This window comes from Mirounga angustirostris, unplaced genomic scaffold, assembly GCF_029215605.1.
Source record: "Mirounga angustirostris isolate CCGP_5_RB_7025 unplaced genomic scaffold, mMirAng1.0.hap1 SCAF_1, whole genome shotgun sequence".
Classification (NCBI taxonomy): domain Eukaryota; kingdom Metazoa; phylum Chordata; class Mammalia; order Carnivora; family Phocidae; genus Mirounga; species Mirounga angustirostris.
Genome location: NW_026991709.1, coordinates 54,434,621 through 54,451,130, shown reverse-complemented (window position 1 = coordinate 54,451,130; position 16,510 = coordinate 54,434,621). Strand labels below are relative to the sequence as shown.

Here is a 16,510-nt window from a genome sequence, read left to right as displayed (position 1 = left end):
CTAGGAAAAACTTTGAGAAACACTAGTTTATATCTTGTATATTTCTTACGTGTTTTCCTAGGTATTTTACTTTTTTGGTTGCTAATATTCTTCTTTCATTTTTACCTTCTAATTGGCTATTGTTTGCATATAGGAAGGCTACTGATTTCTATTTCTTGTTGTTGTTGTTTCTGGGTAATTTCCAAAAGATAGGAGGGAAATAGTGGCATTATTCCACAGTTTCAAACCAGAATTCATACTGGTAAATTATCTCAGTTAAGGTTATAATTGTATGTAAAGTCTCTGGATATTTGTTTGAATTTTTAATCATAACCTATGGTGTTTTGCCCCCAACTAAAGGCTACAAAGAAATGAGAACATTTTCTTTAACTTCGAAAAACTCCATTCATTTAAGAACTGATACCCATCTTGTGCTGAAAGTTTCATAAATTATAAAAAAAAACTAATTCCAAGACAGAAATCTACAATATATTCTCTAGAGTATTTATTTTACTCATAAATAAACAAGCTTTGGACATTGTTTTTATCTTACATTTTTTAAAAATTTGTCAACATTTTACAAATTAGAAACACCAAAAGCAATCCCCTGTCCCAGGGTGGCATGTTATGGGTTATTAATAGAATAAGAATAAACACTAGACCTTATAGTCAACGGTGGCTTACTAGCTACTAACCCACATTACCACCATTATTCTTCAAAGACTAGCACCAACTAACTCTATTTAATAGAAGTCTACAGTCAAAGCTGACACCAGAGCCCTTCACAAAAAGTAAGATGGAGATTTCAAGACTTTAGCTGCACTGCTGTGGGAAGGAAGGCAGGGAGGGAGGAAAAGAGGGAAAGAGTCACTGTGAAATAATAAGAAATATATACATGGATATTTGTTCCTAGTTCCTGGTAATATTTGGTCTTTGATCCTGGTTCCTGACACAGAGTTCCTAAAACCCCTGGAATTTCCTGGGTGATAGGAGTATCTTTTGTTCTAATGAGGTGACTCTCATAGGCCCCTGAATAGGGGCTGGTCACCAGAAACACCAAGCCATGATTAGAAGCTTGGAGCTTTTAGCACTATCCCCCATTCCTAGAGGGGGAGGGGCTGGGCATTTAATTAATTATTGATCATGCTTATATGATGAAGCCTCCATAAAAATCCTTCAAGTATGGGGTTCAGAGAACTTCCAACTTAGTGAACACATCCAAATGCCAGAGGAGTGGCACACCCCAACTCCAGAGACAGATGCTTCTATACTTTGGACCCTTCCAGACCTTGCCCTATGTATCTCTTCATTTGGCTGTTTTTTAAATCCTTTATCATAGCCTTTATTATGTAATAAATTGGAAAATATTAAGTAAGTGTTTCCTGGAGCTCTGTGAGCTATACTAGCAAATTACTAAACCCAAGAAGGGGTCATGAGAACCTCAATCCATAGCCAGCTGGTCACAAGTATCGGGGACAAATGACTGTGTGTCTGAAGTCAGAGCAGATTTGTGGGACTGAGCCCTTAACTTCTGGGATCTGATACTAACTCTAGGTAGACAGTATCAGAATTGAATGGACTTGCTGGATACCCAGTTAGTGTAGGAGAACTGGTTGATGTGGGAATAAATCCACACATCTAGTGTCAGAAGTATCGTCAGTGTAGTAGTAGTGTGAGAGTAAAGGAACATAGTATGTTTTCTCTGGACAGTCATATAGAAAGAGCTGTACTTCGACCCCAAAGAACAAATTATAATCTTACCTGCATAATTTGGAAGGAAAAATTTTCTTGTAAGAACTTCTTAACGTGAGGGACCACACCTTTTGGTAGAGTATTAATTGCATTCAATAATTTCTTCACTTCCAATAGTAAGTTAACAGGGACAAGATCAGCAGGTGTGTCCTTTTCTTGTTTACCCTAGAAGATAATATTAAAAATTTACACAATTATACATATTCTTATTACTCTAATATTAAGACCAGCCAAAATATTAAAAAAAAAGAACAAAGAGTGGGGCCCCTGGGTGAGTCAGTCGGTTAAGTGTCCAACTCTTGATCTCAGCTCAGGTCTTGATCTCAAGGTCAGGAGTTTAAAGTCCCACATTGGGTTTCATGCTGCGTGTGGAGCCTACTTTAAAAAAAAAACAACAAAAAAAGTGCCTTTATATACTATAGGTAGATAACTGTGACAGAGCGATAGAAAATCCAAGTAAGAAAAAGACATTCTCGGGTGCCTGGGTGGCTCAGATGGTTAGGTGTTTGCCTTCAGCTCAGGTCATGATATCCAGGTCCTGGGATCAAGCCCCACATTAGGCTCCTGGCTGACTCAGCGGGGAGTCTGCTTCTCCCTCTCCCTCTGCCTCTCCCCCCGCTTGTGTGTTCTCTGTCTCTCTCACTCAAATGAATAAATAAAATCTTAAAAAAAATTTTTTTTAATTAAAAAAAAGAATAAGACGTTCTCTCTGCTTTCAAGGAACTTAAAATATAGCAGGAAATTTAAGACCAAAACTCAGGAAGCTTTAATATACAGAAGGCCATCATAAATTCATTTGGAAGTTATAAATTAAATATTCTAAAATAGGGATAATTATACCATTTTTAATAGGTAAATATCTAAATATTTAATATATTATATTTATATATTTAAGATATTAAATAGGGAAATATCTACAGTTTAAGGCTTAAATGTGAATTAGGCCTCAAAAAATGGTTGCCCTTGAGAAATACACAGAATGCATTTATCCACTTAAGGCATAAAAAATGCTAAGTTTAAAATATTACATAGATTAGTCTACATAATAATATGAAAGCTAGATCTAAGAGTACTTTTTACATACGTGACTGATGCTTTAGTTACTAAACACACAGCATACTGAAAATAAATAGAACTATAATAGTTTAAATTATAAACAAAGTAGTAAAGCAGAATAACTTTTAATTCAGTCAGAGCTAAGTCATACTAATCTTGGGTCTACAGGAACTCATTCTTACGGACTTAATAAGCCATCATTAATGGCTAATCAATAGCTATATAGTCAAGTCCTGCTGGACTGTCTATTAACATTAGTTATGAGGAATGGGTGGGCAATGGAGAAGCACCTGGAACACATGGATGATGGACTTCCTTCAAACCTTAACAAGATACCACAGTTCCTATACCCTGTTTAAACTTTGGGAATATGAATAAGTTGATGCTGACCTCTGAAAATCAGAAAAGACAGCTTTTTATTATGGAGGCCATGTAAAGCTTGAGTCACTGAAAATGCCCTGGGGGCAGGGAGGGGGTGACTCTTTGACCATTAGTCAGGTCTAACGGACCGCAATTACCCAGGAAAGTGACTAGGAATCAATAAAGTCCAAAGTAGGACTATCTGCCTACTCTCCCCTTCTGGGTTTGAGTCTTAAATTAAGATTCCTCCATCCCCATCAATACCCAACAAATAACCTTACATTATATTTCATTATATGAAAATTATATCCAAAATGTAGGAAAGTGTTAATAGTTTGCTAAATCTCAGCAAAGGGTATATAAGTATTCATTTTATTATTCTTGAACTTTGCTGTAGGTTTGAAATTTTTCAGAAAGTTTACGAAAAACTAAAAAGCTTCCACAATGTAACTAGACAAACCCTTCAAAAGAATGACCACTGTCAGTAGTGCATACATTTCAAACTAACAGTCAGTTCTGCAGTCAAGTCACCACAAAATCCTAATGTTAATCACCAAACTGATACACAAGCAAGATTATGGCATGAATAAAAATTTTTAGTAGGATATACCATAAACTTCATGCTTATTAAATATTTTCATCTTATTATAAATACAATTTTTTAAGTCAGTGGTCATAAATTGTCTAAGTACAATTTTTTAAGCCAGTTATCAAAATATTTGATGCTCAATCCATTTCGCAAAATTAATTTAGCCTCTAAACCAAATTCAGGTCAAAGTTTTCCCCTCCTTTGACTTCCGTATTTCCAATTCCATATTTAGAAATGTATTTTCTGGATCTAATCCTCCCTGGCTCAAGTGTACATCCCTATGTACATCTGCATATATTGTATTTTCTCTGCAACATTTTTTACAGTGATAACCTCATGCAGGTGAATATGACTATTTTATGTTTATGTATTTTCTCATTACTAGATAACCTTTATAAAATTTATTACAGTGAACACCAATAATCACATAAAACTATGTGTAGGGTTAAAATTGCACTAAAAAAATCCAAATAGCTCTTCATCCATCCTTCATTAAATATAAGCACATGTGATATTCATATATGTGTGTATATATACATATTTTTTAAGCTACCATAAAATATACTGTCATTGGCAATATAAACCTTATATTAATGCATACTTTATTATCTTTCATTTTGAACTGGAATTTCTAACAGTAAAGATGATAAAAACAGGAAAGAGAATTTCAAAACAACTCTGAAATTTACTAAATAAAATTCTGTGTGTGTTTTCTTGGTATGGGCATAGTTCTCATTTTGTTTGGATTTTGCTTTTAAAAGACAAGTAAGGGATTTCTTAAAATTGATTACTGTGATGTTTCTGGGCAAGTCAATTCAATCACCTACTAGTTTTAACTTAAAGTGAGAATTCGTGCTTATAATAACAGAATTATCAATTATCAGAGAGATTTAATTATGACCATAATTTTACTTATGAAGGAGAGTCACCTCCAAATTCTTAACAGATAAATAAACTGACTAGATTTAGAATTACATTGCATATATAATTACTCATTACTAATTAACAATTAATGAAAATTAACTCTTCTCTTACCAGTTGGTCAGTAGATTTTTCTACCTTATTCTTGATTTCTTTCTTAGTCTGCTCCTCCACAGTTGGATCCCTACTTTAAATGAAAAAGAAAGGTGTATTCAGGGTATCTCCTTACAAAGAACACAAATTGTAGTAGTAAAGAATCTAACAAGTGAATTTGTCTGAAAGTTCAAAAGTGTAAACAATGTGTTTCAAATCAAGACCGATAATAGTGGTAGGTATCATACCTTTAGGGACTCAAAGGGTAAAAGGTATGCTCTGCCCTTACTGGCTGGTGGTAAACAGAACAGCTGATATAAAAAACTTATCTTGAACAGACACACGATATACCAAAATCATGGGAAAAAATTAACTTTATAGCAATGTAAAGGAAAAAGGGTCTTAAAAAGGCTAATGTTTTGTGTGTGTGCATGCGTTTATGAAGATAATAAAGGTTTGGAAAGGATCTATCTTATGCAGATCCTTTTATTTATTTTTTTTTTGTTTCAGGTTCCTGGCCTTACAGTTATCCAGTTTTCCAAAATGATTTTTTTAAATTGAGAGAGAATATCATATTTAAAAATTAACTATTTTTGTAAAAAGGAATAACTTGACAAGTTTTGCTTCTGACATTGGTTTGAAATGTGAACATATGCAGTGTTACATACAGAACTAAAAAAATTATTTATAAAATTGCTTTTGCCTACATAAAGAACCATGATATAGGGCCCATAATATAAGAACCATAACATAGGATCATATAGGATTTATATGATCTTAATTCTATACAATAGCAGAGATAAAACTGAGGTGAGAAACTTATATCAATGGATTTACTCAGCATTGTACTTTATAAAAATCATCCTATCATCCTATCTTACTTCACATTTATGTATTCATTTCCTAGACAATCATTTATCATCCACTATGTGCCTACTGATTTTATCAGGGGAAACTGGGACAGATAAATAGTATAGTATTATCCACACAGTGAAAGTTTCAACAAAAGGTGATTTATACACACAAACAATATTTCACAAGATGGTTCTCAGTGCTCTTTAAAATGTCATGGCAAAAAAAACCCTCTTAACTGTCTTTTCATCCACTTCTAAGCCCCATTCCAAAAAGGAACACAAGGAACTTTGTGTTTTCAAGGAACGAAAAATACCACAGCAGTGTTCTGAAGCCTCTCCAGCGGTTTGTGGAAGAGTACAAAAAGCTCCCAAATATATACCCTTCTTGCTCACTCTATTTCATGATCATTCACTCCTCGACCCAACAGTTCTCAGTCCCAGATGCATATTAAAATCACCTGTGAAGCTTCTGAACCATCCAGATGTCCAAACCCTACTTTAGAGCTTCTTATTCAAGTGTGGAACGTGGGCTGCTATATTCACCATAGTTTCTCTAACAAATTTTGATATGTGAACTTAACTAATCCTCATTCCCTCCCCAACATTAAAATTGCTCTATTAAAGGTTACTAATGAAATCCTACTATTTGTTATTTCAACAGCTTTGTCTTAGTTCTTCATTCTACCTGGTCTTCCTGCATCATTTAACATTGCCCATCATACCTTCCAACCTTCCTTGAAAACCTCTGCAATCTTTGCTGCTGCTGGTTCTCCTCCTAGCCCTCCACTTCTCAGTTTCTACCACTGGCTACACCTCTTCCTGTCATTCACCACATTCATTTATTATTTTAATAATGTTTAATACAAACTAGGTAGATTAACAGTATCAAACCATGCTCCTGGTATATTAGAATAGTAGGTACATCCACAGTCATCTACGGCAGTCACTTTATACATTAAGATAATTGATGTCCAGAGAGGTTATATAACTTGTTTTTAAGTTATACACCTAGAAAGTAGCAAAGCTAGAACTAGACACAAGACTAGTATTTTTCTTTTGCTATTTTGCTACTTTTACCACCTATATGCTTTGTTCTGCTATTAGGAGCTGAAGTTCTGCTATAACGATATATCCTGAAATATACATAGTATATATACTAATGTTCCATTTTTTTTTAAAGGTTTATTTATCCATTTGAGAGAGAGAGAGGCAGGGGAGGAGGCAGAAGGAAAGAATCTCAAGCAGACTCCCCGCCAAGCGTGGAGCCCGACACAGGGCTCGATCCCACAACCAATGAGCCGAAACCAAGAGTCAGACACTTAACTGACTGGGCCACCCAGGCACCCCACTAATGTTCCATTTTTATCCCTCTCTTTTTCTTACTACATTTTCTACTTAAGTCAATTTCATTTATGTCCATATATAAACAAGCCCTCTCAGATGGGGATCAGGCCCTTCTTATTCACTACTTAACCTCCAAGTCTCTATTCCAATATTGGACATAAAGTAGGCACTCAAATATTTCTTGGATGAATGAATAAAAAAATAAGCCAACTTTCATGAATTCTAACAGCACCCAACCAAATAACCCCTGAATCTATACCTCCGGCCTTGCTTTTTGACATTACTACTACAAATTTCTAACCATCTACTCAATTTCCACAACTTAAGATATATTACCAACACCTCAATTTCCTCATGTCCAAAACTGATTCATCATCTGTCCTCTCTTTCTCATGCACACATTAAACCTGTCTCCATTTTTGAGCCCCATATTAGTTAATGGTACATATCTCCTCCTGGTCATTAGAAACCTTTGAGTCATCTCTTTTTCTCTTTTGCCCCTTTCCTCATATTTAAGCAGTCACAGAATTCTGTTGATTCTAGTTCTATAAATCCCTTCTGTTTTCTATTCCTACCATTGCAAGCCTTCATCAGCTTCTTCCTGAACTATTACTAGTGTTATATTTTGTTGTCTCTTCCTTCTCACCATCAATAAGTAGTCTTTCCAAAATACAGTGTAAAATTTCCTTTCTCTTTTTAAAAGGTCATTGGTTCTGCCCAAAATAAAGCTAAACTTAGAAGACAGTTGAAATCCTCCCAATCATTTATCTTTTTTTCTTGCTGTTTCCTTCCATTTCTACATACATCAAAATGCTTACCCTTTAATGTTCAGTTTGAGTGTCATCTCGTGGAAACCCACTCAACCCCAGTCTATCATTATTGTTCCTTTCTACTAGAGCCATGCATTTTGCCTAAAGATATAACTTTTTATATATCTTCCTACTACATTATAATTCTAAGTACCCAAAATTTTGTCTGCCTTTACTAAGTCCCAAGGAGGTACTTTACATTATAAGCATTACAGTAAATGCTTATAAAATAAATTAACAGATCACATTAATCTACTCTGGTGAGAATGCCCACATGTAGCAAGCTGTAGCACATTTTTCACTTCTTAACTCTTTAGCTAGAGTGTGGTCCTTAAGAGAAATTTTCTGTAATTACATTTCACCCACTAATCAAAGTTGCTAAATCATCTCCAAGCATAAGGGCATCTCAATCACACTAGCTTCCCAAAGTTATGTGGAAAGGACAAATATTGTGTCTTCAAGATGCAACAAATGTGGTTGCTTTTTGTCCAACCAATCCCTTACCTTGTAAAAAATTCTTCTGATAGAGAATCCATGCTCCACAATGTTGTTTTGCGAAAGTCTTATTCCAATGCTTGCACTTTTACTACTGATGTTTAAAGCTGTAAGAAGAGTAATATTTTTAGTGGGAAGGTAGAAGGATTACTTTCTTTTTCCTCACTATAAAAATATACATGATCATTGAAGATAATTTTGAAATAGCTATAAAAGAAAGTGAAAATTATATAGTTTCACCATCCAAAGATAAGTCACTGCCTACACTTTCATTTGTCCAAGCAGATTTTACAAACTTATAATCATACTGAATAAACAATGTTCTAAACCACAGTTTTCACCACTGAACACTGTATCAAAAGCATTTTGTATGTGATGTTATACTCCTACTATGTATTCTCACTGGCTACACAACAATTGGTTGACCATCATCTTATAGATGGACATTTAGATTGTTTCCTATTTTTCCATTATAATTAGTTTTGTGATAAACTCCAGTATCCATAAGGCTTTTCTATATTTATGATTATTCATTTACAAGAAATTCTCTGAAGTAGAATTTCTCAGTCAAAAGACACCAATATTTTAAGTCTCCGTGCATATTGCTAAATGGCTTCCCAAAAGCTTCATACTAATTCATTTTCCACAGAGTATGAGTTCCTGTTTAACACAATCTTCAATAACACTAATTGTTTTGTTTTCTTTTGGTCTAAAGGCAACATTTAGCCACTTTCCCCCAACAGATAGGATTCTGTATCTTCATAAAATAGGAAAGGTGGGATATATACTCTCTAGTTCAAATATCAATGAATGCTGTGGATGTTTCCTCAAAGAAAAAAAAAACCTGCAGCAACACAAATGAAAACAAAAAGAATAGAGTGTCCATTAGTATATGTCTTTATTTATATAGCTCTCTACTTAACTATCCCAAGAACAACTCTTCTAAAATTAGTCACATTTACACCCTGATGTTTATAGCTACAACAATATACAATAGCCAAATTATGGAAGCAGCCCAAGTGCCCATCCATAGATGAATAGATAAAGAAGATGTGGCATATATATAATGGAATATTATTCAGCCATAAAAGAGAATGAAATATTGCCATTTGCAATGACATGGATGGAGCTAGAGATATAATGCTAAGAGAAATAGAGAAAAGCAAATACCATATGATTTCACTCATATGTGGAATTTAAGAAACAAATGAGTGAAGGAAAAAAAAGAGAGACAAACCAAAAAACAGACTCTCAGTTACAGAGAACAAATTGATGGTTACCAGAAGGGGGGTGGGGTTGGAGGATGGGTTAAATAAGTGATGGAGATTAAGAAGTACACTTGTGGTGATGAGCACCGGGCGATGTACGGAATTTTTGAATCACTGTATTGTACACCTGAAACTGATCTAACACTGTATGTTAACTAACTGGAATTAAAATAAAAACAACAAAAAAGAAACACATATCTTAATGAAAGATATTACTTGAAAGAAGGTATATATACAGTGTAGTTTTAATGAGTTAAGCATATGGCTTCTCCCATATGCTTCTACACATAACTTTGTATATCCTTGTTATCTTAATGAAAGATTTTTTTTTGAAAGAAGGTTAAACAGTGTAGTTTCAATAAGCTGAACACAGGACTATTTCCATATGCTTCTACACATAAGTTTACAAACATCTTAATGAAAGAATATGTTACTTAAAAGAAGGTATAAACACAGTGTAATTTCAATGAGCTAAGGATACAACTCTTCTCATTTGCTTCTACACATGAAGTTTACAAATATTTAGATTTCAAAAAAATAAAGTAAAATTAGTCACATTTGTTCTGTATTTTTTCAGAGTTCAAGCCTACAGACTCCATTGTTCTCTGCTAGGCTGATTTCCCCTTCTAATCCCTTTGTATGAACGTCCAGGAAGTATTAGAGCAAACGTGTAAAACTACTGTTCAGTGCTTTGGGACAAAGAAAGAAATGGTGAGGAAAAAGAAAAGAAAGTGATAGCAATAGCACAAAGAAAACAGACGTAGGGTGCTTTGCTTCCAAGCCCAAGACTAGATAAAATTTCTCATTTCTTGCCTCTGAACCACTTATTTATCCTACTAATTGGGTAGCCAGTTTCTCTAATAGCATATGAAATATACAGCCATAAGTTAGATCAGTAGAGCTTTTGGAGGCCCATTATTAAAATGCAATTCAGCATAGGTAATTCCCAAATCAAGAAAACATGTTCCACAAGATCACTTCCAAGTCATCTATTAAGAATTCAGATTGCATTTACTCAAAGAAACACTATTTTACCTGATATTGACTCTCCCTAAATGCCAGAAAAAGCCAACTGAACACACAAAAGTATCGGCAGGACCTGAACCCTCATAAGCCCCGAGGTCTGAGTATCCTGTCATTAGAGAGCTTAACAGGGAAGGGGGCAAGTACCTGGCTAAAAGAAGTCCAAAACTAGTATTCCTAATTATGATACTGCCTGTACCTATATTCTATATTTGACTCACACCAGCTCTAAATTACACAGATAAGTCTTGAGAGACAAGGGTAATTCTCCAACAATTCAATGGATACTTCTTAAAACATAAACATTTACACACACACACACACACACAAACACACACAGACTCCTATCTAAATTTCTTCATTTACTAACAAGTGTTGGCGAGGATGTGGAGAAAAAGGAACCCTCATACACTGTTGGTGGGAACAGCCACTGTGGAAAAAAGTATAGAGGTTCCTCAAAAAATTAAAAACAGAAACACCATATGATCCAATAATTCTATTAAGCACCCAAAGAATATAAAAACAGTAATTTGAAAAGATATAAGCATCCCTATTTATTACAGCATTATTTACAATAACCAAGATATGGAAACAACCCAAGTGTCTGTCAACAGATGAATATATAAAGAACATGTGGTATATAGGGCACCCGGGTGGCTCAGTCAGTTAAGCATCTGCCTTCTGCTCAGGTCATGATCCCAGAGTCCCGGATCGAGTCCCACCTTAGGCTCCCTGCTCAGTGGGGAGTCTGCTTACCCCTCTGCCCCTCCCCCTGCTCGTGCTCTCTCTCTCTCAAATAAATAAAATCTTAAAAAGATGTAGTATATATACGTACACATAATACAATGAAATATTACTCAGTAATAAAAAAAAGATGAGATCCTGCCATTTGTAACCACATATGTGGATCTAGAGGGTATTATGCTAAAGGAAGTAAGTCAGACTGAGAAAGACAAATACCTAAAAACAAAACAAATGAAGAAACAAACATAAAGCAGAATCTGACCTATAAATACAGAGAACTGATGGTTGCCAGAGCGAAAGGGGTTGGGGCATGGGCAAAATGGATGAAGAGGAGTAGAAGATACATGCTTCCAGTTACAGAATGAGTAAGTCACAGGACTAAAAGGCACAATATAGGAATATAGTCAACCATACTATAATAATGTATGGTGACAGATGGTAGCTACACTTGTGATGAGCATAGCATAACCTATAGAGATGATGAATCACTATGTTGTACACCTGAAACTAATGTAACATTGTACATCAACTACAATTAAAAAAAATTTTAAAAATATATTTCCTCATTTAAAAGAGAGCTTTTTAACACCTCTTAGTTTCTTGCCCATCCCTAACAAAATATTTCTTGCTGTCAGTATAACTCGCAGACTCCGGTTCTCCGAGGTAAATTATTTTACAGTTTTACTCTTATTTTTAAAAACTCAATAAGCAGAATCATATACTTATTTAAATTTGCCTTCTCTGTTCAATACCATTGAAAGATACAACCTAATTATTAATCCTAATAATGAAGCAGAGCGACATTATTCTTTCCCACTAAATCAGATCTACTTCATCTCTTCAATAAAGCTGTATGGAAAAGGACATGGCTTTGAGAATTCTAGGATTGTGATCAAACTTTTATGTTTTCTATAACCTCTCAGCTTCTTTTAATAAAAAGTTAGGCATTATCTCACAGACAGAACATACAAACACATGCCTTTTCTAGAAAAGCAATCCCCTCATTTCCAGAATTTAAAACCCAGACACAAATTAACAACCCCCCCCCCCCCCAAGCTCTCCTTCAGCCAGTTATTTGCACAGATCACAGCGAGGCTGAAAAGGGAGGAAAATTCTCTGGCAACAAAGTAGAGAAGATGGAAGGCCTCTGCTAAGCTATTCAGGGGTCAGCTTGAAAAAGAAAAGGGCGTAATATTAATTAATCAATCAGAAGGATCCTGCGGCACCTGGGTGGCTCAGTCGGTTAAGCGTCTGCCCTGGGCTCGGGTCGTGGTCCCAGAATCCTGGGATGGAGCCCTGCGTTGGGCTCCCTGCTCTGCGGGGAGCCCGCTTCTCCTTCTCCCTCTGCCTGCTGCTCCCCCTGCTTGTGTTCTGTCAAATAAATGAATAAAATCTAAAAAAAAAAAAAAAAAGATATTTGGATCCTGAATTAAAAGTTAAGAAAAGCTAATGGCTTTTCTCAGTCTGCTTAGAAATACAACCTGAGCTGAATCTCTGCGGTGAAAGGCTTGCCAGGGGAGTATCATCAACCCCATCATCCCCCAGGAGCAAAGCCGACCACGTGTGGCACACCCAACTGCAAACAGCGGCGGCGGACGCAGCGCTTTACAGCCTCTGTGGGGAAGGACGGCGTCAGTGCCTAGCAACGGAAAGGAAGTACCAGCCTGAAACGTTAACACTGAAAATAATCCAGAGGTTCCTACCATTCTAGAAGAGGCTGAAGGAAATCTTTAAAATCAGGGTTAACATGGGAGAAAGGATGCATCTGGTTTCCCCTAGTGTATTCATTTCAGTCGACTTTCCCTGTCAGCAGGAAACTAAAAACTTACTCTGCCTTCCTGGAACTAAGGGACTGCTCTACCACAGGAACCTATTCAGGTGCTGGCTGGTTGATCAGAGGGCAAGTTAAAGTTCAGTGTCAATTTACAGCACACCTTTGTCCACCAAGCAAAATGGCTATTTTACTGGTTGAAAAATAAGGTACTGCCATCTGTATCTTCACAACAGTTAAGATGCTTTTCTTACTGCTCCCTCTGAGCTCCTAGCTCCCACTTTCCCTCTTATCTACTGAAATTATAGCAAACGTTTTTTTTATCGCAAAGGAATTTCCCATTTTTAAAGTTGTGCTTATTCACATCAGAGCGGACACAGCTTTTGTTTATAATTAATCATTCATTCAAATGTTTACCTTGTAGCACTCTTGTCACCTCCCCAATCAGTATACCAATAGTTTTTTAAATCCACTCAAGCGCTCATCTTAAGTCACCTGACCAAGTTAGAGGCTCTAATTGGCCAATAAGTTCATATTTCAATGTGTGGGTAGATGTCCCAGGAATTTGCTACCTTTGTCAGTTCTGGCCCTTACAGATCACACAATGCCAGGTGGAAAAAGGGAGTATCAAGTGTGCAAAAACGGTAAAAATAAAACTCACTTTTCTCAATGCTGTTAGCTTGAAAACAAAATAATATACTTTGTATTTTTCAGGACAGAAATTCAGTTATGAGAACTTCGCTTATGCCCATTAAATCAGGGTTCCTCAATCTTGGTACTATTTACATTTTAGGCTGGATGACTTTTTGTTATGGGAAGATGTACTATGCATTTTTAGGATGTTTAGGAGCACCTCTGCTTTCTACCTAATAGATGCCAGTAGCAACCCTATCCCACCTGTCAGCTACAAAGCAAAAAGCAAAAATGTCTCCAAACACTGCAAAATGTCCCCTGGAGGACAAAACGCCCCAGTTGAGAACCACCTGATTAAAAGTGAAAAGGTTAATTAAACTCCTAACAGATTGTTCTGAGGAAGAACAGTAAGACTATCCTGGATTTATGTAGCATGTACAAATACAAGCAAATCATTTGTCTACAAGAAAGAAATGACATAAAATATCTTATTTGGATTTCATCAATGTCAAAAGTTGAGAGACTGCATAGCATTGGTAGTTAAGAGCACAGAAACACTGAAATCAGTCTGCAAGGGTATACAGAACTGCTTTGACACACATTAGCTGCGCAACCTTGTTTGAAACTATTTAACATCTGTGCTTCAGTTTCCCCATCGGAAAAACAGGGATAAAGATGGTCCCGGCTTCGCAGGTTATCAAGATTAAATGTTTAAAACATGAAATAGAATAGCACCTAGCACATAGTAAGCACTATATAAGTGTTACTATCATTACCACCATTATTATCATCAAATTTTGTTTAAATTTGTAGCAAAATCAGTTCACTTGTCTTCCAATTCTCTACCTCGATGGAGAATTGCTATTATGGAAAGGAATGATAATTAGCTTAAGAACTGGGACAAAAAACCATTTTTCAAATATATTCCACATGGCACAAATGGCAGCTAGTACGCACGTTCGGCACCTTGCGTTTTTCACATCAGCACATATATATCTCTCATATTTCTTAAAGTGTATGATATACCATTGTATAAATATATCATTTTACCAGACAATTGATAAACACTTCCTCTTTAGTTTCCCCTTTTTTTCTTTTGCTATTACTAACAATGCTGCAATAAACAACCTTGAACATGCAACTTGGTAAAATTTTGATAGCTATTTTCAAAAGCTAGATTTACCATATCAGCACTGAATTAAGTATACTTAATAGAAGTTCGTGGGTCTATTAACAAAGTAGACTCTGATAATACTTAACAATTCTGCTAGATTTTATCAAAAGAATTCCAAAAATTCCTTGAAGTTGAGATGTGATATGTTTTGATCTGTATGAGTAGTAACTACTTCAAGGCTTAAAAAAATATGAAAAGGGCAGTTTGTAGGAAGAAGCTAAGACATTTGGGTTGGGAGTTCCTTAAAAATCAAAATTTTATCTATTATTGATCTGATTATATGTCTGCTAGGTAAGCAGCAACAGCCATTCCTGGTGACTTTTAAAGTAGTAAAGTAGGTGCTCTGTGGCTCTAACACTCCAAAAGTCTTTATTTCCCAAGTGTGAGCTCCAGGTAGACAAGAATGGCTAGGACCATGAGGTTAGACTTAAGATAGGTTATACCATTATTATGTTACTAGCTGTGTTAAGAGTGAACAAAGTATACTGATTATTTGGTTTTCTAATTTTCCACTAATTTCTTCCACTTTTGTATTTGTTCAACTTCTTGGCAAGGCCCCAAAATGAACATACCTAGACAAGGGTAGCCAAAACATTATTTTACCCCAAAGACTGATGGATGATGGTTGGAAAATCTTTGTAAAAGTTATCAGAAACTGAAGATCTTTCCTGCCCCAAAAGATCAGAGCATTCACTGTCTATCTCAGCTCTTGCCATTTTGCAAAAATCACTAACACTGTCTGGCAGCTTATATCAGAAAGCAAGAACCCTGCAATGTATACCCAATATCCCTCCTTATAAATCTGCCAAAATCGGAAACACCCTTGTCAAAATTAGCTTCTTGTCAGAAGTAGGTTTTTAATTGTCTTCAGATCTATCCAGTCAGTTACTTCTGGACTTACACAACAAACCTATAGAATATATATTAATTTGTTTTTAATATCTGGAATGTACCTACAATGAATACACATAGGTTAGGATTTACCTGGAAAAAAAAAATCCAGATATTAAAATACCCATCAGTTTCAGTTTATTTACAGGTAGCAATGCCAAAGTCATGCCAAAATCATGCTCTTCAGAAATGTAGCTAGAAATCCTTGGAAGGAGCACATTTACCACTAAGCAAATTTTCCAAAGTGAAATATTTTCAGTAATGTTGCTATTACTGTCGTTAGCCAATAATGAAAAAAAAGAAACAAGACAGAATATTGAGACATGACACAGGTAGACATGATAATCAAGCAGGGAGAGGAGGACACAATACGCACTTGACTCACACCACCAATGACAAAGCCTACAATACTCAAATCCAAACTGATCCACCAATGTAAGAACACTGATGGCCCCTCATTATCTCATAAAAAAGTATGTTGTAAGAAAGATTTAGTTGAGAAGGTAGGTCAAGCTTTTGGTTATGAAGAGTTTTCGGTCATAAAATTAATTGGGTGTATTAACTTTGATTTCATCAAAAATAAGATTAATTTTCATCAGCTCCTATGTGTATAGTGACTACACATCTGATCTTCATACAACTCACATTACCGTAATCCATTTTAAAAAGAAACTGAGGGTTAGAGAGTTAATTAATAAAAGCAGAAACTAAGGCCCAAGTTTCACCAACTGCAAATTCCATGTTCTTTCCACTA

The 16,510-nt window shown here is 35.6% G+C and overlaps 1 protein-coding gene across 13 annotated transcripts in view; it reads right to left on the bottom strand.

Annotated features, from left to right (window-relative positions):
- DZIP3 (DAZ interacting zinc finger protein 3) overlaps window positions 1-16,510 on the bottom strand; it is a 96,699-nt gene that overhangs the window by 73,349 nt on the left and 6,840 nt on the right. For 6 of the 13 annotated variants that reach the window (XM_054504159.2, XM_064587496.1, XM_054504157.2 and 3 more), the window contains 3 exons: window positions 8,262-8,359; window positions 4,772-4,844; window positions 1,741-1,896 (listed from right to left, as the gene is read on the bottom strand). In XM_054504159.2, the coding sequence (XP_054360134.1) occupies window positions 1,741-1,896; window positions 4,772-4,844; window positions 8,262-8,293 (261 nt within the window). In that variant the 5' untranslated portion in view covers window positions 8,294-8,359. Of the gene's footprint in view, window positions 1-1,740; window positions 1,897-4,771; window positions 4,845-8,261; window positions 8,360-12,513; window positions 12,681-12,768; window positions 14,308-16,510 lie in introns of those variants that run through there. The other 7 variants (XM_064587624.1, XM_045902825.3, XM_045902827.3 and 4 more) reach the window with 5 other exon arrangements.